The sequence below is a fragment of the Centrocercus urophasianus genome, unplaced genomic scaffold (assembly GCF_019232065.1).
Source record: "Centrocercus urophasianus isolate 14NV4802_14NV808 unplaced genomic scaffold, USGS_Curo_1.0 seq_25, whole genome shotgun sequence".
In the NCBI taxonomy this organism is placed as follows: Eukaryota; Metazoa; Chordata; class Aves; order Galliformes; family Phasianidae; genus Centrocercus; species Centrocercus urophasianus.
Genome location: NW_024884811.1, coordinates 16,070,339 through 16,093,357, shown reverse-complemented (window position 1 = coordinate 16,093,357; position 23,019 = coordinate 16,070,339). Strand labels below are relative to the sequence as shown.

The window sequence follows — 23,019 nt, the reverse complement described above, 5'->3', positions numbered from 1 at the left end:
TTTCAGTGCCTCAGTGTCTTTCTTTGTAGTCTGGGACCCAAAGCAGAACATAGCACTCAAGGTGAGACCTCACCAGTGCCAAGTCAAGAGGAACGATTTCCTTGCTCCTGCTAACTACATTGTTACTGGTACAAGCCAGGATGCCATTGGTTTTCTTGGCTACCTGGGCATACTGCTGACTCATGGTCAGCTGGCTGTTCACTAGTAACCCCAAATCCTTTTTCTCCATGCAGCTTTCCAGCCATTCTTCATCAGTCTTGTAGTGTTGCATGGAGTTGCTGTGACAAAAGTGCAGAACCCTGCAGCTGGTCTTGCTGAAGACCATGGATACAGCCTATGCAGAACCCTCTGGAGGTCTTCTATCTCTGATTGTCAATCAGATCCAGCACATATCCAGCTTTTATCTGTGGAATGGGGTCAGCATGCAGAAATCCCGTGGCTAAATATTAAGTATCCAGGCTGTTGTCATATGCCTAAAGACTGTATTCAGCCAAATTCAAGTAATTTTTTTTAGCAGTTCAGATTTTTAAACTGAAAAATAAAGGAAGTTTTTATACCAAGTTCATTAAAAAGAAAGAAAATTCAAGCATATTTAATTTCAAAATTTCAGGAATCCAGTTAATGTATTTTGCAGAATTAAAACACATTCAAAAATACTTCATTGTCACTGAAACTATGTGTTTTTTTTTCCCAACAACTTGTTCAAAAATTGTTGTTGAGCAAACTTGGTCCTGAGTGAGCAATGTCTGGATCTGATGTTCCTTAAGACTTAGAGAAAATAATGTAAAGGCAGTCTAAGTTTTATTTCTTATGCTTTAATTCAGGCTGTGGAAAACAAATGAATTTTTTTTTTCCCTCAGCATTCCCTAAAGACTTAGGAACTTAAAAGCGTGCAAAAGAACCCCAGAAGTATTAGTATGACTGTTCCTGTTGCTGCTCTTGCTGTATTTGTTCAATAGAGGGGAAAATATCAGCATTTTTAGCCCCATGTATAGTTTTGGGGAATGGTCTCATAATATTTGAAAGCCTGACTGAAGTGCAAACCACTCCTGTTTTGCTCCTTACCCAGCAGTTTCTTTTTTTTAATTTTTTCTTTATTCTTTCAGTGTCACAGGGCTTCTTTGTTAATAAATTTAATAGTGCTCCAGTAGGAAATTCAAAGTAACAATTTCAAGCATCAATACCTCAAAGACAAAGAAAGTGCCAAGAAATTGTGAAAATTTTCTGCTCTTTCCTCCTTTCTTCAGGACTGGAATTGGACTAAGTACTTTAAACCCTGCATTGCACACTGTATTCTAAATCTCAGTGTAATTTGGTGATGGAGAAAGCCAAATGTCCTCCAGAGTAACTGCATTCAATTAATTCAAATAACTGCATTCGTTCAATTCAAGATTTAATTCTTACCAGAGCTGGTTTCTTATCTAACATATATACATTACCTTTTTTCTCTCTCTGAGGCATCAAGTGTTGTTGTCCATGGTGATGTTGCCTTAAGCAACACTTCCCACTGCTGGATGAGCAAAATACCAAGAAAAACAATCCTGAGGCTAAGAAGAGATCCCTCAAAGCAGGTCAGAATAAGAAATGTCAAGAAACAACAACAAAAAAATGTGAATTTCTTGTGTAGAAGTCCTCCTTCTCATTGCTGAAGCTCGTTGGATGATTTCTGCTACTGAGTGTATCTGGTAAAAAAAGAATAAAATCTAAACTGTATTTGAGTAAATATTTAATACATCTAGCAAGAGCCTGCTTTATTACTGACCTCAGCTTTATCAAACTCTTTCCTAACAGCAGCAACAAAATAATAGCAATCATGTGTTTTAGTCTTCACCAACACTTAACTGTAACTTACAAATATGGCTATTTGTTGGCACCTAGATTTTGCATTTATTGAAATTATAAAATTTTGTTTTAGAACTGCATAAATATCCCAATTTTTCTTCCTGTCAACAACAACAACAAAACAACCTTTGGCAGACTTTACAAGTGCTGAAGTTTTAATTTAAAGAATATTACATGTGTCAAATTTATGCACAATTTAAATGCTGTATTGAAAGAGGATGGACCTAAATAGATGTCAAAATCTGTCTTGAATTAGCACCCATGGCTCATTGAAGGGAAAAGATATTGTACCATCCTTCTCTCCATTCCACCATCTTCTTGAGGTGCAGGGCAGAGCAGGACAGGTCAGGTGAGGCAGATGGACCAACGTCCTTGCTCTGTAAAGAAATGAATTTATTAATAGTCCAGGGAACAGAAAAAAAAGAAAAAAAGAAAAAAAAAAAAACAGAAAAAAAAAACCACATGCCTCGTCCATAGAGAGAGCCAAGAAGCCCAACAACTTCTGCTAAATCTTACTGACATGAGAAATATTCCCTCTCAGTCCTAAGCTGGGTTGTGATTTCACCTAAAGTTATCTGTCTAGAACACACCAAATGAATTCTTCACACACAAGGATGCCTGTGTCTTCTGACTGTCAGACTGTCTATATGACCTGTGTCCATACTGAGATGTGAGGACCTATCTAACCTGGCATCCACAGATGGTGATGGATCTCTTTGAATTGACATGTTTGAGATGGATAGGTGGTAAAATGATGACATTTATCATCTTCATATTTCTAAAAAAAAATCTAGAGTAAATTGAGAAGTCTTTTCCATTTTTTTTTTGGAGCCAAAACAGAATTTAAACAGACTTTGTGTCCTCAGGGTACTAAAAAAAATGGGTGAACAAGCTGTATAAAATGTGAAAATGTATAAATGGCTTGCTTGATTAGTCATAATCACTGACTGAAAGGCAAGTGGGAGCACAAGAAATTACAAGACCACCTGTAGCAATCAGTGGGAACTTCATGACTGCATGCACTTAAGAATCACGGGACACAGAAAAAATTCCTTGCACAGTGGAGTTATCACCTGGCCTTAGACATAGCCAAACATGTCAGAAGGCTTGGGATAACTCAAAAATGCTAACAGTGCTGAGACAGTGAGAACTGGCACACCACTGGGAAGGACTGCTATGGTTTTGCTGTATCAACCAAAGCCTTGCCTGTTTAAAAGGTTATTGCTTTAAACCATTCTTTTTATATACCTTTCTAATTTTCCTGATCCATCAGCTTTCCACAGGATCTCAGACTGTTACAACAGAATGAACAAATGTATCCCTCTGCTCAAATTTAAAGCCTAGATTCAGGAAAACGTCTTTTTCTTTCTTGTATAACATTGAATTAGGAGATAGATGCAGAATAAACTTAAAGCAGAATAAATGCATAGCAAAAAAAGGTTAATTCTGTCTCCTTTCCACCCCTTGAGTATTAATACTTCCACTGTCCTAAAATTTGGACTCTCATAAATTTGATTTCCCATATCTGGTACATCAGAGGAAGACACCAAAGTGAGACTGATGGACTCAAATGCTTCTTAGAAATCAAGTAACTTCTGAAGCAAAGGCTGAGAAGTAAAACAAAACATATTTTTGCTTCTGTTTTTTTTTAATTTTTACTAGGTTGGCTTTTTTTTCTTTTCATTGTGGTCCCTCATTTCCCCACCCTGACAAAATGCAGCTATGACAACATGGAAATCCCCTCAGCAGCACAGCTCTGTTAATAAGATTGCCTGAGGTTCAGCCAAAATATTATTTCTGAAAAATCTTTTTCTTTTAGTTTGCTTCAGCTGAAACAGGAAAAAAAAAAATGATTGAAGTGACAGCCCACTTAATTATAAACAAGGCAAATTTAAAGTGAAAAGGTGTCATTTCCAGGCAGCAATCAGTTTGCCCAGGAAAGCCCTCCTTTATTGACATTTCTAATTGAAAATGCAGTAGAAATTAGCTTACTGATTTCTAGAATAATATGATACAGAATATTACTAAGCCAGATGCAGGTGTTCTTTACCAAGAAAGGACAGTCCTTTGGGACATGAATTCACTGAGACCCAATCTCCGATTCACATTTGTGGTCAACAGGCTTGACATCAAGTACAGGAAGGTCAGGAGTGAGAGACGAGAAGCCAACTACTCCTAAAGTCCTGCCAGTTAACTAGGACCTCTGAAGGGGCACATTTCTTGAGGGAATGTTGTAGGAATGAAGAGGTTCCCCCAGTAACCCTGTAGGCCCCTCTGGATTGGGCCTGGTTAGGACAAGAGGAGGCCATTTCCAGTGGCTGCATGGCTCTGCATCCAGCTCCTGTTTTTCTTTGTACAAGAGGTGGCTGCAGCCCAGCAGATCACTCCTGTGCCTGTGAGTGGGATGGATCATGGAGATCTATCTAGCAGATGTTTACCTCCATGTTACCTTGGGTTCTTTTTGTGCTCAGTGGACAGAAATTAATGTGTTTAAAGGATTAAATTTTGTCTTTTGAATGCCTTACCAAAAGGGGGCATTTCTTTCCATTAAAATAAAGCTAGGGAGCCCAGAAACTCCCCCACTGCCCCTGCCTAGAGCAGGGAGCTACACTGGAAGATAGACCTTAACACCCAGATGAGAAGGATGCTGGTCTAGACGTGAAGGTTGAGTTTTCATCATTTTGGTGAGTGGTTTAAATTCTTTGAAAATGAAATGTGAAAGCCACTGTGGGTTGTATGTTGCACTTTTTATAGTGTCATGACTTCTCAGTTTGCTTGGGCATTGTTACCAACTTTTCCCTCAGTTTCCTTCATGTCTGCAACATAAAGTTTTTCTGGTGCAGCCAGTGCTGATCTGGAGCTTGCTCTCCTCTTTCAGGTCTTCTGCTCACTTGTAGCTAGCCACATCAGTCAGCTGTAATACGTACCAGAGTACATTGATGTATACAGCCAGAGAAAGTGTGCAAAGGAAATATTTAACTTCATCTCCATCTTTTTTCTGCCTTTGCTTTGTCCAAAGCCTAAAAAAAAAATGTGAGATGTACCAATTTTTTTCTTAAAAATTTATTTTTCATGTATTAATTTTTTAAAAAAACTTTTTTTTTTTTTTTTTTTGTCAACATTGCCTTATTTGTCCTTAGAATCATAGAATCCTCAGTGTTGGAAGGGACCTTTAAAGGTCATCTGCAATGAACAGGAATATGCACAGCTAGATCACGTTGCCCAGGGTCTGATCCAGCCTTACCCTGAAAGTCTTCAGGGATGGGACATCAACCACATCTTCGGGCAACCTGTTCCAGTGCCCCACCACCCTCACTGTAAAAGACTTTCCTTACAACCAACCTAAATCTATCCTCTTTGAGCTTGAAGCCATTCCCCCTTGTTCTATCACCACAGACCCTGAAGAAGAGTTTGTCCCGTTCTTTATTTTAGTTCCCCTTTAGATACTGAAAGGCCACTATCAGGTCACCACACAGCCTTCTCCTCCCCAGGCTGAACAGCTCCACTTCTCTCAGCCTGTCCTCGTAGCAGAGACATTCCATTTGATGGATCAGTTTTGTCGCCCTCCTCGGGATGCACTCCAGCAGGTCTCTATCTCTCCTGTACTGAGGATTTCACATCTGGATGCAGTACTCCAGGTGAGGCCTCATCAGCACAGAACAGAGGGGCAGGATCCCCTCCCTCACCCTGCTGGCCATGCTTCTTTTGATGTAGCCCGGGATACAGTTGGCTTTCCAGGCTACGAGGGCACATTGCTGGCTTGTATGATGCCAACACTTAAGGAATAAATAATAGTAATTATAATTAGCATTTTATAGCTGGAAGATTTTTCTCTCTGGTACCTGTGTATCTCCACTGAAAGGAAAGCAGATATGAGGTCTGAACCATTTTCTCAGGAAAACCAGCAGCAAAAATCTCACTAGATCAAATAAGAACATGGTCCATGAAGCTTGCTCTTGACCCACTGGACTTCATCAGCATATTCAATGGGCCTGATCCAGAAGGTCCTTAATTTTGAAATGGGAAATATATTTCAAAGTAAAAGCTCTGCAAATATCTTCTCTCTGGCTTCCTGTTCTCTGCCACTAGTCATCCTTGCCAGTATGTTTACATTTCCCTTGCCTGCGGTCTCTTTATCAAGCAATGGGTTTTTTGTTCTGCATCTAATATAAAGTCAGTGAGTGAGGGTTTCACACACACACGTCCTGCACACATGCAGCATGCTCAGAATGACACGGACAAGTACAGTATTGATCATTCTCATCTTGTTTCTTCATACCACTTTTGGGGAAAGTGGTTACACTTCAGGAGATGGTGATGGTGAGTCATTTCATGTTCATCTTTGCACTCTTGTATGATCTTGAAAAGCTGAACTAAGATCTCAAAAATGCAACTGCTGGGTTGAATATGTTAGTGTTTTAGCCTCCATTCTCTTTGTTTTAGTGCCAGTACTGGAAATGTATGCAGAGCTGAAGGATTATCTGTTTCATTCCCAAATCTTCTGTCCTTGCAATGTTCAAACTTGTATGAAATGACAGCCATATGCAGAAGCCATGCAAGATCAGACCTGTTAATCTTTTCTTGCTGCTTCTAGCATTTGTGTGAGGAGTTGCACCTATGAGTAGGGTGCTGCTTTACTCTTCTGCAGCCTAGGATCACTCTGAGTTGCCATCAGAGAAGGCTGAAGTCCTAGCTTCTCTTTCTCTTACCAATTTCCTCCACAGAATCTTAATGCAGCTCAAGAGTGACCTAACCTGTTTCACTAAAAAAGAAAAACTTTCTTCTTTTTCTTTAAACAATTGTGGAAGTTGTATGTAGGGATAGTCCTAGCCTCTGTCAGTGTAGTAGCTGAGACCAGGGGCTTCTCACAACCCATCACTAAGAATACTAATCCCTTATATGACAAAGAATTGAAAACTAACTCAAAAGTTTAAATTAAGCTTTATTGCAGGTTTAATTGTCTTATCTAGACAAGTGAAAGTTGATTAGAAGCATCAAAATTGAAAAGCAAAACACAAAAAGTGATGATAAAATCCAGTCTTTAAATCTGCTATCCCTTTTCTCAAAAGGGATCTCAAAGGGATTTACAGATTCTCTATCAGATCTGTTAAACGTTTTCTGATACGAACAAACAGCAGTGAAAGAGCTGATTGCATTTTTCTGAAAGACATCAGCTGTCACTCAGTGCTAGCTATAGGACACCAGAATTTTATTGCGTGGGAACAAAAGTGTCTTCTGGTTATTAGGAAGGTGATGCTCCCATGGATTTAATGACAAGGAATATCTTGCTTGATTGTCATGTATAGTATAGCATTACTACATATGTGTGTGTATACAAAAATATATTTTCTCATACGGACATAGACAGGGTATGCGTAGTAAATTTTTGAGTTAGAGGAAAACAGAAAAGAGCTCTGAATTGCAACTTTTCAAACTTGCTTGTTTCATTTCTGTTTATATTTTGTTTATACAATTTTCAGCTTCCTAGAGCCAGATTTTGCAAAAAGCTGCAGCAGGGAGAGGTCAGTGCCAGTGATTTATAGCTGATGTCACTGACATCCTCAGGGCTTCCCAACAGCAGAGGGGAGAAGACCTCTCCTTGATTTCATCACTAGTTTCCAGTAAACCATAACTAGTATTTTGCTTAGAAATAAAGAGAAAGATGCTCAGAAAATCCACACAGAGCAACCACCAGCTGTTACGATTTCTTCATGAGTGCCACAGATTTGGCCAACAAATTAGAGAAAAAGCTCATTTTGGCACTTGCCTTCATCTCCTCCTCTATGACGAGTGGCAGGCTGCCTTGTCAGAAATGCTTCCTTGGCTCCATCCCTGGCCTGGAAGAGCAGCCCCAGGCAAACTACAGTGGAGCAGCCATGATCCTGCAGGTGGGCACAGGCAGAGGCAGGGTACCATAAGCAGGATGGCCAGCATCAGTGGCCTTCTTCTCTGCACTTGTACAGCTTGTGCAATCCACAGCAAAATTGTTATGATGAAAACAAGTCCTTCCAGAATCAAATAAATCCTAAGTCCAGGTGACGGACTGTCTGCTGCCATCAGCACTAGAGATATCACATGGCTCTGTCCATGGAGATGGTCACTTCTTGACTTCACAGACTCAGTCACTGAGCATGCAGGCACTTATCAGTGTCTTCAGTTTTACACATTGTGGTTAGTCATAGTGGCTTTGAAGCATAAAGCTGACACGCAAGAATAGCCTCTGCTAGCACTCTTGGTAACGGCTTGTAAGATTCCTCCTGTGATTTGAACATATCTGCTGGATATTGGCCAAACCCAAGGGATGACCATTTCTGAAAAGATCAGTTTTTCTTGCACTGTAATAACTCTGTAACAAGTCCTGTCTTGATTTCTGTATTGCCAGGCTCACATATCTGTCTGGTCCGGGTTTCTCAAAGAAAAAAAATTATTATCTTGTAAATTTTTAATTGTGTATTGAGTCCTTAGCAATGCGGTTTGTGTTGGAGTCACTGAAATTGTTTATGTAGTGGACACATTTGCATGCTGAGTTTCTGAGGGCTAGGGAAGGGGTATAACTGAGGTGATGCACATTTGTATCAAAAAGAATCACTCAGTCCTTGGAAAAAAAACACAGTAAAAGCATTTCGAAAGTCATATTTCATTCATAATCTTTATTTATTATATGTCTTATGATTAGGATATTATTTCAATGAATAAGGAACCACATTATCAGTTATGTGAAAGTTCAGAATGAAAAAGACGAGGTTAGTTTTCCTTCTGCTCAGCACCGAAGATTCTGTGTTGTTTAAACATTTACAGTCAGACTGACAGAGATTGGCTTAAAATTTCTGTCAGTTTTCAGCAAAACTGTAGCAAATAGATGAGAATATCAATCTGATATGCTATGTTTGAAAATATTTATCTGTTTTGTGTATTTATATGAAGTGTGGTATATGTGATTTTTATATTCAGAAAATACCCAGCAGCATCTCTCTGCTATATTAAAGTAAGATCCATTTTTGTAGCTACATGTCTGTCCAGACCTCTCAGAGCTCTGTCTGTCAAGACTTTCCCTGCATGAAGCTGCTGAAGGGCTTTCTCTGGAGGTGCACGAACTTTTGTGTCTCTCTTAAATGAGGTAGTCAAAGTGGGTGGCCCTCTACCTACACTGTCTAAGCTGCACAGAGTGTTTTCTCAAACATGCAGCACAGGTGGAAGATGTCCTATGTCAACATCTTTCATCTTTTTTTTACCAACTCCCTATGGGACAGGTGACACCAGACCTGCAGTGAGAAGGGAAGTCCTGGAACAGCTTCTGAGAACCAGCTGCTTCCAGTGGCAAACAGCCACTTTTAGCTTGGGAGATAGATCAGAGAAGCATCAGATGTTCTCATCCCTCCTGCTCACCAACACAGGTGCTAGTGGCAGCGGCTCACTTCTCAGTCCTGCACTGCTTTTGCCTATTTTTCTGGATTCCTGAATGATTTTTAAATTACTTCCCTTACTCCAAATGCATATAAGGGGAGGGATTTTCCATTGGAAATGTTTCCATGGGCGTTTCCCCATACTGTAAATACAAATACGTGAATCACTGATATCCCTGGAGAAGTCCAAGTTTTCTTCACACTGAAAGAGATGGCATGGAACGGGCACTTTGGAGAAGTGGGAAGTAGAGGGCCAAGAAAAGAACTGGAAGTAGTCCCTGGACATGGAAATATGTTAGAATATTATCACAGCTACGCTGAAACCCTGGTGGAAGGGATAGAGGCATTCCTGCCTTGACAATCCATTTAAGGGCTTGTAATAACTTCTTCGTTGTCTGCTTGGCTACAGCATGTGGTATTTCATGAAATCAGGTTAAATCGGCAGGTGTGCCAGGGAGAAGTCCTCTCAGAAACATCAGCTTTTGTTTCACTGACCTCATATATGCCAAATGTAGGACATGAGACGTATGCTGTTAGTCAAATCATGATTGTTTTATGAGTCATCAAAGCAAATTTGCAGGAAGGCACATGTTCTGGCTGAATGTCTGAGCTTTCCCTCCTCAGTCCAAGTCTGTGACATTTAAGAAGACTCTACAGTACAGTCAAAACGTGCTGTGGTGCTTAATTGCTTCGTGACACAGTACTTTTGTTTTCCTAAAAACTCTCATATAATTCACCAGGAATTTCAGGAACGGTGGGACTGAGCATGGACAGGGCAGAATCAGGAGGAGGCTGCTGGGTGTTGCCGGGATGTCTGGTGCAGGCACAGTCTGGCAATTGTGTGCCTCCTCTGCTATGGGGCTTTTGCTTCAATGCTATGAGTGCCTCATATACTTCCAGGTTGTTCTGCACTGAAATTCTTGTACAAATTAGTTCTGTTAAAACTGGCCTGTGCTTATAAGCAGATATTAGCATTGAACATCAGCCCCAGACACCTTTGTCAGCAGCTCTACAGTATATTTTCTCAGTGCTTATTTCTGTGCTGTTTATTTTTGAAAGAGTTTTGGTCCTCGTGTATGACTCCACTTTCGTGTCTAAGGATGGCAGCATTTTGTGGTTCCTAATAAAACACATGTTTGAGATAGTTCTGAGATGATTTTCGGGTGGAGAAAGTCCCAATTTTACTTGGTATGAAGATCATCCGCAACTTTTACAGTGACAATGCCCCATTCCTAGCTCAAGTTTTGGGGGAATTAGGAGGTGAAGTGGACAAGATACTTTCTCCGTTTTCATAAGAAGACAGGACTATTCACAGAGATTTCAAGGACAACAATGCTGTCCCCCTTTGCTCATAAGTAACAGAATAGAACAGGCATAGGTTACACCAAACTGTGATGAAGCGTTGTTTGATGGTTTACAGACTGGAGATGCCACATGTACTTCAGTGCGTACCAAGTGGACAAGTTTCATTGGCATGCACAGGGAGAAATCATGGAAGATGCAAGTGTCCTTTAATTTAATTTTGAGCAAGCTTTCTTTGCTTCTTACGGGACAGGCTGATCTTCTTCCTTTCATGCAACCACATAAAGAAGCAATCTTCTTTACAATGAAGCAGCAAATTGAATTCATATACCTTTTGCTTCAGTAACATCCTATTAATCTCTGTTTAGGGACCTTCGGAGATGATGAACCTGATAATTTGGACATTGACTGTTTCAGCCAGCTGGAATTTAAGGATTCCTATAGCAGCTTGACCTGCAATTTCACAGAGCTGCCTCCTCACAACACTAACTATACCCTGGCTGTGTGGTAAGTGCTCTCAGCCTGTCCTTTGGTAAACTTCTGGGAAATTTAAGAACCTGTGAGTCACACTGCCAAATGTTGGGAAGCAGGAGCAGAAAAACATAATTTAGTTTGAGTGCTTCACCAAATTGAAATACTATATTTAGTGAACAAGAGCTCACTGAAACAGAATCTAACCCTGGCAAGAAAAAAGTCAACTGAAGGATCTGTAAAGGGCATTATGACATCTCCGGAACTCCTCATCTTCCACCCATTGCTCTGAAATATTTGTAATTTCTGGTGAAGCTGAGCATGAAATGAAAGTATTTTTCCTTTATGTTAAATGATATTAAAAAAAAAAAAAAAAAAAAAAAAAAAAAAAAAAAAAAAAGAGAGAGAGAAGTCTGATTTTCTACTGGAAATATCATTATCTATGTCAAGACAAAATTAAAATTAAGCAACTGTCTTTGCACACATGCAAAACAACCATAATGAAATCAGTATACAAAAACAGGAGAGTTACCAAACACATCAGTCATTCTCACTTGCAGCTGTAGCCATGAAGCTCTTGAACCTTATTTTTTAACTGATACACCTAGATGATGAAGTTCAGATTTTGTTTCTGCGGCATACTTCTGCTTTCTCTCTGTCTGATACTCCTGAAACTAAATGTACTATGGCTGCAAGCAAAAGTCGATTTTCCTTCTCTTTTGCACTTTACTATTCTAATCATTACTTTTTCTTTTCTCCTCCTACCTAGTTTATTTTTCTGTTGTCATGCATTTTACTCAGGATTTTGTCTGAGGTTTTATGGCAGTCCACAAACACAAGAGGTGCACAGATGGAAGAACAAGCAGACACATTTCAGATTCTGAAACAATACCATGAGAACCTCATGGCTGAGCTGATCACTAATATAATGCCAATTTGGTCAACAGGAAATTCCTCATTACCATCAGGGAGTATCCATACATATAACTTAATATTTAAATATGGCAGCAGTAAGATCATTTAAAAAGATATATTAACACATTAATCTCCAATTAATAATTACTGTTTTGAACTGATTTTTTCTTGGAGAACTCCGGGACTCTCACTGTGACTCATATCACTTGATTGTTATGCTCAAATACCATGAGGAAAAGCATTATCTATCTTTCAATCTCCTTATCTGCATGATATTTTTTCTTACTTAATATGGTGTCACACTTCATTTTATTTGAAATTAGCAACAAGGATTTTTCCCATACAATTTTACAGTAAGACTGAGAAGAAACTAATATTGTATTGCTTTGGCCAACAGTACCAAGGAAGACAGCAGTTACCTGTGTTTCAATATGGAGAAACAGGAAGATGTTTATTTTTTAAAGTTCACCGACATACTCTCAAATAAAGACATTTGTGTGGAATATGAGATAAAGAGAAGGGTCTGCAGGAGTCTGATTGTAACTGACATTGGTAAGGCACTGAGCATTTTGGACATTATTAGTGTATGCTCATTAGTGGAAGGAAATAAGTTTGTTCAGGGCAAACTTAAATGTCAAGGAAGGGATGAGGTCTGGATTTGGGTATTGATAGTGTGTGATGCTTCAAAGCCTAACATGATTAACATCCATTCAAAACGTACATCTGAATTCTGGCTGTTAATAGCCCAGAACTGGATGTAGATTAAATTATTATGCAGTTGGTCAAAGCAGCTAATCCTGGTCCTGGGTGTATTACTAAGCAGGGACATTTTATTCGTCTCTTACTAGGACTTGCACAGTATCAAGGCTTATTAGTTCAATTCTATATTGAGCTCAGCAGCAATTACAAGTTCCACACAGTGACCACAGAGTTGAAAGATCTCATTTTTTCAGGCTTTGCATTTTGGTGGAGCCTGTGGTGCCAGTAGTGCTGATGGGGCACTAAGAGCCCAAGAATGATCACATCAAAGCCACGGTTGGGACATGTCTAAACTCAGGAACTGCTTTCCAAGAATGAATGTGACATGCCACATTCTTAAGCTGTGCTTGGCCCAACCCTGATTCATCTGGTCATCATTAAGTCCGTTTTGGGACCAAGGTGTAATGCTGAGCTGACCTAAACCAAAGTTCACCCAGCTCAGGGCAACCTTTACTCTCAACCTACATAGTTATCCTTAATGGATTTTAACTTGAAAATGACTCCATGATATCTTGGTTTGTTATTATTTGCAGTCAAGCCTGAGGTACCATTTGACATAAACATAACGTACCAAAAGGAGGCAAATGAATATCTCGTTCATTATAGTACACCACACTCACGGAAGAAATATTTAAAGGATAAATTAATACACCAGATAGCCTACCGGCAGGAAGAAAGCAATTGGAAGGTAATTATATATTGTTAAGATTACCTAATTTCTGAAAATAAATTTTTTTCATGTAAATATCAGTATCATGCAAAAACTCTCAGATCTGCCTTTCTCAGTTTTCCAACTGACACTTGGAAAGGAGCAATATTTGGCATTCTGATAGTCAAAGCAATTCATGGCTAACAGTGTTCTTGTCTGTTCTTCTCTGGGCTACAGAGTTTTCATTCATTTGTACTTGGGCTTTGCCATGGAAATAGAAGACATAACATCGTGAAGAAACAGTATGAAGCTCATTACCAACAGTGTAATAGTAATAATGTTTGCTTTGGTGGTTCTGCTCTTATCTTCTATGCCTATTCGTAATTGCATTTTTTTATGTGTTTAGACCATAGAATCACCATACCTACAGATAAAGTTACTTGGAAAAAACCTTGAAATGGATGCATTGTATGAGGTGAAAGTACGTTCTCAGCCCAATGGAGATTACTTTAAGGGCATGTGGAGCGAGTGGAGCACTTCGAAGAGATTCAGGACCACAGGAGAGTACTCCACAGAGAGCTGTACGAGCAAAAACCATTTTGGTCCAAGACAGTTAAGGGGTTCTCAGGCCACAGACTAGTTTTTCCTGGCAGCAGTAGTGATGAAAGCATGGGGAGAGATGAATTAGTGCCCATAGCAGTTCCAGCCCTTGGCAGCACCTAGACACAGTGTAAGCTGGGAACATATCAGTGCTGCCATAAAGACACAGCAGAGCACATGGTGCTTCAGTACAGCTGGGAACCAGCCTGAAGCTCAGCTAAGACTGAAGCCATGGCTACCCAATATCACTTTCGTGGAGTCAGTGAAATTCACCATTGCTCCAGACCAGTGGTAAGAAGGTACAGTGCTGGGCATTCATCCCTAATAGATTGTCTGAGGTGGCATTACAATTAGAGTGCCTAGCAGTGAGGCACATATATGCACTGACAGATGTTCTGTGTTTGCCTTTAGATAGCAGCATGTTCATGATTATACTCTCCGTCCCAGGATTCATTCTGTCAGTTGTCATGATTGTTCTGATCCTAACATTTTGGGAAAGCAGGTAATGGTAATCTGGATCTTTTCATATGAGAAAGAAAGTTGCTAGCCAATCCTGTTCTGACAGTTCTATTGCTTTCCCTGTTGTACCTGTGAACTATTCTCTTCCCATTTCTGAGCCTCTGTACCATGCCAAAAGCAAAGAGTAGAAGAGAGAAACGCGCGAAGCAGTACCGGCAGGCAATAGTTGCCCTATTACACCTCTGCTTCAATCAGACGTTAATCGTGTACTTGAAATACTGAGACCCTCAAGGATCTGAAGCCACCATGAGACATTTACATAGTCAGTGTCTCACTGGAGGCACATTTGACTCAAGAGCCTCAAGCAAGATGCAGAAAAGAAAGCAAACTGTGGGTTTTAGTAAAGTTCTGAGAGGTATGGAAACTGCATGGTGGGGAGGTTGCCTCTTTTTCTTTCACAGTCTGAGTCAGCAGGACTCTGCTTTTGGAAGTGTGGGGCATTGCTCTCTGCAGCAAGGACTTGATGTCAGCTATAAACCCAGCTGGGTCCACATTCATTTGTGCGGCAAAACTGCACAAAATCCCTGGCTTTTTTTGTATATATTGGCTACCAATAGTAGATAAGTACCTGTTAGTAGACAAATTCAAGAAAATGAACACATGCATGGATAATCTGGTAGAAATGGAATCTAAATGAAAAACTCCCAAAACACAGGAGATGGACATCCAGCAAGGTGAAGGCCCAGGGCTGCATGGAGGCACTCCGCCTCTGCCCGTGGCAGTTCTGCTGACATCTTCAGGGATGTCTGCATGTGAACCACTCTATTGGGGACAATATTTGAGCTGTGCTAACTACTGAGTTGCACATGGGGATTGCCTTCCCATGTGTTTGGGTGGCATCAGTTAATGCATGTCAAGAATACTTTTAATTATTATACATTTTAGACACCTGAATTGTCTGCCAGGGCATAGTCTCTGGTGCTGTTTAATTTACAATCACGGATGTAGCTTGAGATTTCTAGCTCTTGCTCTTCAGTGTTACTGAGCACCTGTAGTTCTCCAACTTTGCTGGAAGTTCTGCACGTATAAAACTGCTGAAAAAAGCAGGTGTTGAATCTTTATATATTTATTTTAGTATTATCATTATTATTTATTTGTATTTGTTTGTTTTTATATTTTTGTATATTTGCACACATACGCAAATACCCGTATGAAGAGGAATATAGATTTGTACATATCTGTGATATTATAATGTTGCTGAGACAGTGCTGATATATTTGGCTATACTTATATTACTGCAATCTTGATTTTCAGGCAGGCTGTGTTGCTTGGATGTATCATGGCTAAGGGTTTCCACAGCACCACAGCATGAGAACTTTGCTAGAAGTAAGAAGAGATCTATGGGACAAAGCTGTACCACAGATACCTGAAGCACAGGAAAATGACTATGGGTTAGGAAAATACGCAATTCTTTGGTTAATGTGAATACGCAGAGGCAAATTTCTGCAAATTTGCACTTTAACCACAGCCTCTTTCTTCCACTTACAGAAAATGGTACAGAAAAGCCCAGTTAATGCAACTAGATGCAAATGAGATCTTTGCCAGCACTATTTGCTGCTTTCCCAGTACTTGATGAAATGTCTTTCTTTAACCGAGACAGTCTATGCTCTCAAAAGAATAGTGACTTTTAGGTGACCTTTATATCTCTTCTCTTGTCTTTGCTTTTTTTTTTCTGGAACCTCTCTCAGTCATTATTGTGGGTAATGCAAGCTACTCCTAAGGCTTTGTGAGAATTAGTACAAGTAACACAATGTGAACATCTCAACGCATCTCATTTTTGCTGCTGTTGAACCCCATGATATCTACTGTTGCTCTTTCAGGATCAAGCCTGTTGTGTGGCCAAACCTTCCTGATCATAAAATAACTCTGGAGCGACTGTGTAAAAAGCCAAAAAATGTATGTATTTCTACTGCCTTTTTCACTTGATTACAGACTACCGGAAACAAAATTTATACTCATGACAGAAGGAACATGCCTTTGCTGCACAACCAATCCAACTTTCAGAAATGACTACATTCCACACAAGAGAGCTAATATTTGTACAGGCAGATGCTAGTGAAAGGTATAGATATAACAGACAATTCAACTAGAGCCTGAGTTTTGGATTGTGCAAAACCACTATAGAGGGCTAAAGAACTTGATATGTGAAGAACAGTTGAAGCAATTGGATTTTTTTGTGGGAAAGAGAATGCTGGAGTGCTAATCACAGTCTACTGATAACTAAATGGTAGGAAGCAGTGAGATGCTCTCTTCACAAGAATCCATGGTGACAGGACAAGAAGTAACAGGCCAGCACTGCTTCAAGGAGAAATTCATCTGGATATAAGAAAAGAATCCTTTGCTATGAAAACAATTAAACCTAGTAGACTGCACAGAGAAGAACTAGAATATTCCTTACTGGAAACACTTGAGTCTTGGCTTGACAGGGACCTGAAAAGCCCAGTTTAAGGTCCCCTTTTGGCACAAGGTCAAACCAGGTGTATTTCTGTGGTCCTCTCCCCCTGTGGCATTTTAGTACTATTATGAAACTGGTCGTGGAGCTGGATGGGAGTCACTTTGCCAACTTCAGACATCCCTGGTGATATCCATGTACCCTTACATGGCCAATAGCATTGCTCATAGACCATGGAGCACATCAGCCCTTCTTTTCCAGATAAAAACCTGGTGGTTAAATGATACAAACTATAACAGTTAGGATTAGTTGATTGCCTATTATATCTAGTTTTTTGGGTTTTTTTTTTGTTGTTGTTGTTTGTTTTGTTTTTGTTTTTTACTAAGGAACTCATCTGCTCTGTCCTTTCAGCACCCTAGCTGGTGATTTACTAGCAAGTTCTTAATTTTTAGACTCTCCCATCCTTTGTGCTCCCTAGTGCAAAGATTCCTAATGTATTTCAAAAAATGGTAACATTTAATTTATCACATTGCTAAATTAGGAAGATAAAGCTGAAAGGAACAACCAGGTGCAGCACCTTCATTCCTGTGAAATAGCCGGTGTGCAATGGATAAGTGGCTCCAAAAAGTCTACCACATTGTCCAATGATGCTACCAGCAGGAGATCACAGAATAGATTCAGATTAGCATACAAAAAGTTATTAAGTGGTGTTGTAGTTAATTCTCTGCTAACCTACCTTTTAGTCTGTTCAGGGTTACATTCAGAATTAAAAATAACAAACACCCTTGTAAAATCAGACAAACTCTTGAAGCATCTTTTCTGTTACGCAGAGGGCTACTGTTAACTGAACATGCTGTTCCTTTTGCCATGCAGAATTTTGATATAAGCTTTAACCCAGAGAGTTTCGGTTATGTTTTTATCCATGAAGTGGATGGCATTCAAGCAAAAGCCGAACAGGAAAATTTTCTGCAGCCACCATCTACTCCAGAGACTGATATTTCACCAAAGCTTAGGAGTGGATCAGACCTGAAGCGAAGCCCTGCAAGGACTGACAAAAGCAGCCTGAACCTGTCTATGAATTACGGAGGTATCTGGTCTGCAGAGGCTCTTCATGGACTCCTTGGTAGCAGCCAGTCTACAGACACTGCTGACACCTGCAGCTCTGGCTTGTATGAGGTGTGCCACAGCAGCAGGGTGCCTCTGTGTGATAATGGCTTTCACCTTCCTTCTGCTCCTGCCTTGGATCCTCCTGGACAACCTGGACCGGAGTCCCAGAATGGCAACATGGTGCCACCTAACACTGAATTGAAGGCACCAAGCGATGAAGAAGCCTATGTCACCATGTCTAGCTTTTACAAAAATCAGTAGGCTTTACAGATATCACGAAACACTGCCTTTTCCCTAGAACAAGCAGGATACTGAAGCTCTCTATTTTGCTCTCCTGTGTTCTGTCTCATCTAGTTCTCATCTCCACCACACCCTGCTCACAATGCAATGCTGTATGAAGATGTGTGGGTTCTGCCTTTCTTTGAGTGGCCCAACTTCTGCCCTCTGTGTCCCAGCAGAAATCTTCACTGCAGAAAAAATGGAACTTAATTTAAACTGACTTCAGATCTGATAAATCCAGAGCAATGACACTGCACCCCTGGACAAGAACAACAGCATATCTAAGAAATGTGAATCCTTCTGTTAATGCCTAAACAAGAAATACGGCAACAAGTTCAAGTGAAACTGATCTGATCTTTCTCACACTAGACCAAGAGTAACTCCTTTGCAGTTGGTGAAATCCAGAAGTTTGCAAAACTTATGGACAGTGACAGTAAATGAGAGTTGCTATCAAGCATTAGTTACCTGGGGATTCAGAAGACTGACCGCTGCAAAGGTAGTTGACTGAGCCCCCAGGAAAAAGCACATGGAATCACTTTTGGAAGATGTCTTCTCAGACTGATTTTTTTGAAGGATGAAAACAGCACAAAACCGAATATACCACTGTCTTTGCTATTGGTATAAACATACCCTAGAGCTAAAATCAGGATCTATACATATTTCTGCTACAGTCATGTATTAAAGACCTTCAGTATCTCCTGTTGTGTATTTGCAATTTTTAGCTAACAAAACAAAACCAATTAAAAGGAAAGTCCTATTTCTTTGTGTAACTGAATTGGGGCTATAAAATGCATGTTGCTTTCTTTTTCTGAAGCTCCTGTGCAAGCATTAATGCAGCATGCAAGTACTTTCCAGGACAGAAGGGATGTTCAGGCAATGTTTGCTCTCTAGAATTATCACGAGTGGATGTGTCTGCATAAGAATACTTTCAATTGGGCCAGGTACTTTTTTATGTGGTGTCTGGCCTAGGAATATGAATGGAACATCACAAATCTTGCCACTGATCCAAAGACCTGTATTTCAGAAACAGAAGCTTGTAAATTGCCTGGAGGTAATGTAGTTTTAATGTTATGACCCAGGAAGGCACCCCGTCTCTCCCCATTTGTCCTTCTGGACTCTGTGCTCATTTCTGAGGGACTTCCCATGTGCTGCCACCAAGAGGACTGAGCCACTCCACTGTCCTTGTGGAACACTGCACACTGCGGAGCGCAAACTTGGAGACAAAGCTGCTACAGCCACGTGGCTGCATGATAGCCCAGCAGCGTGGCCATGGGAAATCCAAGCCGCCTTGCTGTGCTCTGGGATTGAGGTTCACCAGACTGTGAAGTGCCAGCTCCTCTAGCTGCTTGAAATGACATGCCTATGTTCCAGGAATATAAGGGCAAAAAGAGTCCTCCCTCATCCTCAAAGCTAGCCAGACATTTTCCAACTGCTAATAACCACTGAGAAGCTGTTATATTTGACATAGTCTGCTGGAGAAAACCAATGCTTCCAAGGACAGCTGTCTGCCACCCCCAGGTCTCTGCATGCACAATAGCATGGAGTTTGGCTCATGGAAGTGTAGTGACATTTGCAGAATTTTTTATTGCTGGGTCTCACCAAATTACACATTTATTAATACAGTAAAACAAGGTGAAAGCCCTGGACATTCATTTGCTTTATAATGCTTGTTTTGCATTAAAATAAATAGCTGCTGGTAATGCTCACACTGTGCAGACTTGCACAGTGCAACTGTAGAGAGAATGTGCTGGAAATACATCCTCTTCCAGTAACACAGTGACAAACAGAGGGGATATCCAGTACAGTATGTGCTGTGCTTGTTCTGAACTCAAACCTACGTTTTTAATGAATAAAATACCCATATCTATTTGCACTATTTACACAGTAAGTCACCCACATGTAACAGCCTTCCTGTTTGTCCAGAAAGGTACACTGCTTTTTAATACAGAAAGAGTGCTAGCAACTTGGTGTATATTTGCTTTATCTGCTGAAATTGTTGTATTTTTCCAATGCAGTAGTCATTATTTTTTGCATAGCTGCTAATGTTTAAATATTCATTCTGTTCCTCATGTCTTATTTTATTTAATTAGATAACTTGTAACCTTGGATTTATAACATCCTTACTGTATTAAAAGGACATCGCTATTTGCATGACATACTCATGTTGTTTTCAGTCTCCCTAAACATATCTTGCTCTATCAGCACTGAAATTAGAACAATTCCATGGGCTCTGTCCAGCTTCAGCCAGGAAAAATCCCAAATAATTCTGGATAGCTCAGAAGTGTCGAAGTGTGGAAGTAGTACTTTATGGCTGCAGCCCCTCTGCCAGGGGCTCACAGCTGCTCTGAAAGCTGGAAGCATTGACCAAATCCCTGTGTGCAGCTGCAAGTCCTCACCAATAGCAACAGCAAAAGCAAAAACCCTCAGGTTTGTGATGGCGTGGGTGTGTGTACATTAAAGCAGAGTCTCATGTAGGTTGCATCCTCAGAGATGCTTCAGTTATGCTGCTGAATGCTGATAAATATGCAGCCAATAAAAACAAAGCAGTCTTTTGTCAGCACATTCATTGCACTATGGCTTTTTCTCATAAACGTTATAAGCTAATTCATGCCAAATACGTCGGTTACTTTATTCCAGATATGCATCTGGGTAGGTGATGAAACAGAGAGTATTTTCAGGGATGAGCACAGCCAAATCAAGGGAGGTTTAGGGTTAGCAGTAAGGTTTGCAAAGGACCCTGTCTCTCAGAAACAGCAGTGAAAACCTGAACCTCATCCATAGAATCACAGAATCACAAAATGGCAAAAGTTGGAAGGGATGTTAAAGCCCACCTGTTTCCAAATCCCGCTGCAAGCAGGGCTGCCTCCCACCAGCTCAGGCTGCCCAGGCCTTCATCCAGCTGAGCCTTGAGCACCTCCAGGGATGGGGCACTACAGCTCTCTGAGCAGCAATATCAGTGTCTCATCACCCTCTGAGTAAACAACTTCTTCCTAATATCTAATTTAAATCTCTCCTCTTTTAATTTAAATCCATTCCCCCTTGTCCTATCACCATTAGACCAGGTAAGAAGTCAGTCCCTTTCAGCTTATAAGCTCCTTTCAAGTACTAGAAGGCTATTATCAGGCCTCCCCAAAACCTTATCCAGGCTGAACAAGCCCAGCTCCCTCATCCTGTCTTCATAGCAGAAATGCTCCAGTCTTCTGAGCATCTTCGTGACCCTCCTCTGAACCCACTCTAACTTCTGCCCAGTCAGTGACAACAGCCTGGTCACTGCAGCAGTCCTGCCAGGCTGAGCTCACACCAGCCCTGAGTCCCTCCAGGAGAATGCTGCTTGGGGATTAGCTCCCTCTGCAGCAAGCAGAGACCAGCAGTTCTCCCTCAGATTTGACAGTGGTCTGAACGGTGGGATATGAATCTCTTGAAAAAATCAGTCACTGGCTATTTTGCTGGTTCTGGGTCATGATAAAATAGCAGTCCCATTTTCAGTATTCCTGAACATCACATGCTATTCTACAGTCATTGAGGTAAATATGTGTATAAAATTGCTCACTAACTTACAGAGTTTTCTAGGAGAAAAAAAAAAGAGAAATACAACTAAGCACTATATGAGATGCACCACCCATACTCTTGTTCTACAGACAGCTTGTAGATACGCAATGTATATGTGAAAGTTGGGTCTGAGTGATTTCCTTACTTTACAAGACAGCATTTCCCCCTATTGCTGTTCCCAGGTCCATGTCAACACCTGCACACCGTCCGGCTCCTCTTTCACATCCTGCAGGCCCCCTTCTCAAAAGCACAACCTTTCTCACCCACGCCTTCTACATCCTGCGCTTGAACTCAGCTGCACACACTGTCTGCAGAGAGCCAGACTGCCCCGTACTGTGTGTAGGGGGCTGACAGCTGCTGTGTGTTGGAGCACTGGGCACCCCAGCTCCGAGTTCTTCCTGGGCTGATGGTACGGCACAGCCACTCTCATTTCTATCCTCATTTTTCCACAGCTTCTTTGCATAGTGCAAACAACTTCTAAGAGCACACAGATTATCACCCCTGAAATAAAATGTCTTTTGTCAGTTCTAACAGAATTGCAGCCTAATCTTAATGAAGAAAAAAATGTTAATTATCTCTCAAGATGGTATTTGTTCTCTGCTGTGTTTGTTTACCAGATCTCTTCCACTTGTACATGTTCTTTGAAAATGACAGTGAAGTGCAGGAAAATGTGACTTGTAGGGTCGTAACAGACCAACTAGGGGCTGACCAAGAGGAAGTAGGGGGACTGACTGCTCTGCTCCTCCTGGGCTAAGAATGGGCATGCATTGCTTGCATTTACACTGTGACCCTGTGGTGCAGTGGTGAGAAGGGCCGTTCTATTCTTCTAGTTTGAGCCAGTTATCAATCTGTTATGAGTTTATGAAGCTATCTTTTCAAACCCGCTAATGTGTAAAATAAAGGACACGCTATCTCTGTGAAAGCATTATTTTAGGGTCAGAGAGTTCCGCGTTACTGTGATCACAAAGAATCCTGAATTAGCACTGCTGTGTCTAAGAGGATGTTTGCAAAATAAATTGAATATGTCAACACTCAGGAAAACAAGTGCTGATGCTGGGGAACACAGGTGGCCTTTTACACAAAGCTAGTCCTTCTCTGATAAGTGCCACTTGTTGATAGATGGAACCACAGGGATATGTATGGGACACTGCTGGTGCCACCACTTCATGCTGCTCACAAATTCTTTTCAGACCAGAAGGAGGAAAAAACACAACAAACAGAGAAGTGTTTCA

The 23,019-nt window shown here is 40.7% G+C and overlaps 1 protein-coding gene across 1 annotated transcript; it reads left to right on the top strand.

Annotated features, from left to right (window-relative positions):
• The first annotated feature begins 5,937 nt into the window (after positions 1-5,937).
• On the top strand, positions 5,938-21,150 carry IL7R (interleukin 7 receptor). Its single transcript, XM_042825876.1, has 8 exons — positions 5,938-6,162; positions 10,916-11,054; positions 12,331-12,485; positions 13,226-13,380; positions 13,748-13,922; positions 14,353-14,443; positions 16,281-16,356; positions 17,726-21,150. The coding sequence occupies exons 1-8, from the start codon at positions 6,063-6,065 to the stop codon at positions 18,218-18,220; spliced, it is 1,386 nt and encodes a 461-aa protein (XP_042681810.1). The 5' UTR covers positions 5,938-6,062; the 3' UTR covers positions 18,221-21,150.
• Positions 21,151-23,019: the final 1,869 nt, after the last annotated feature.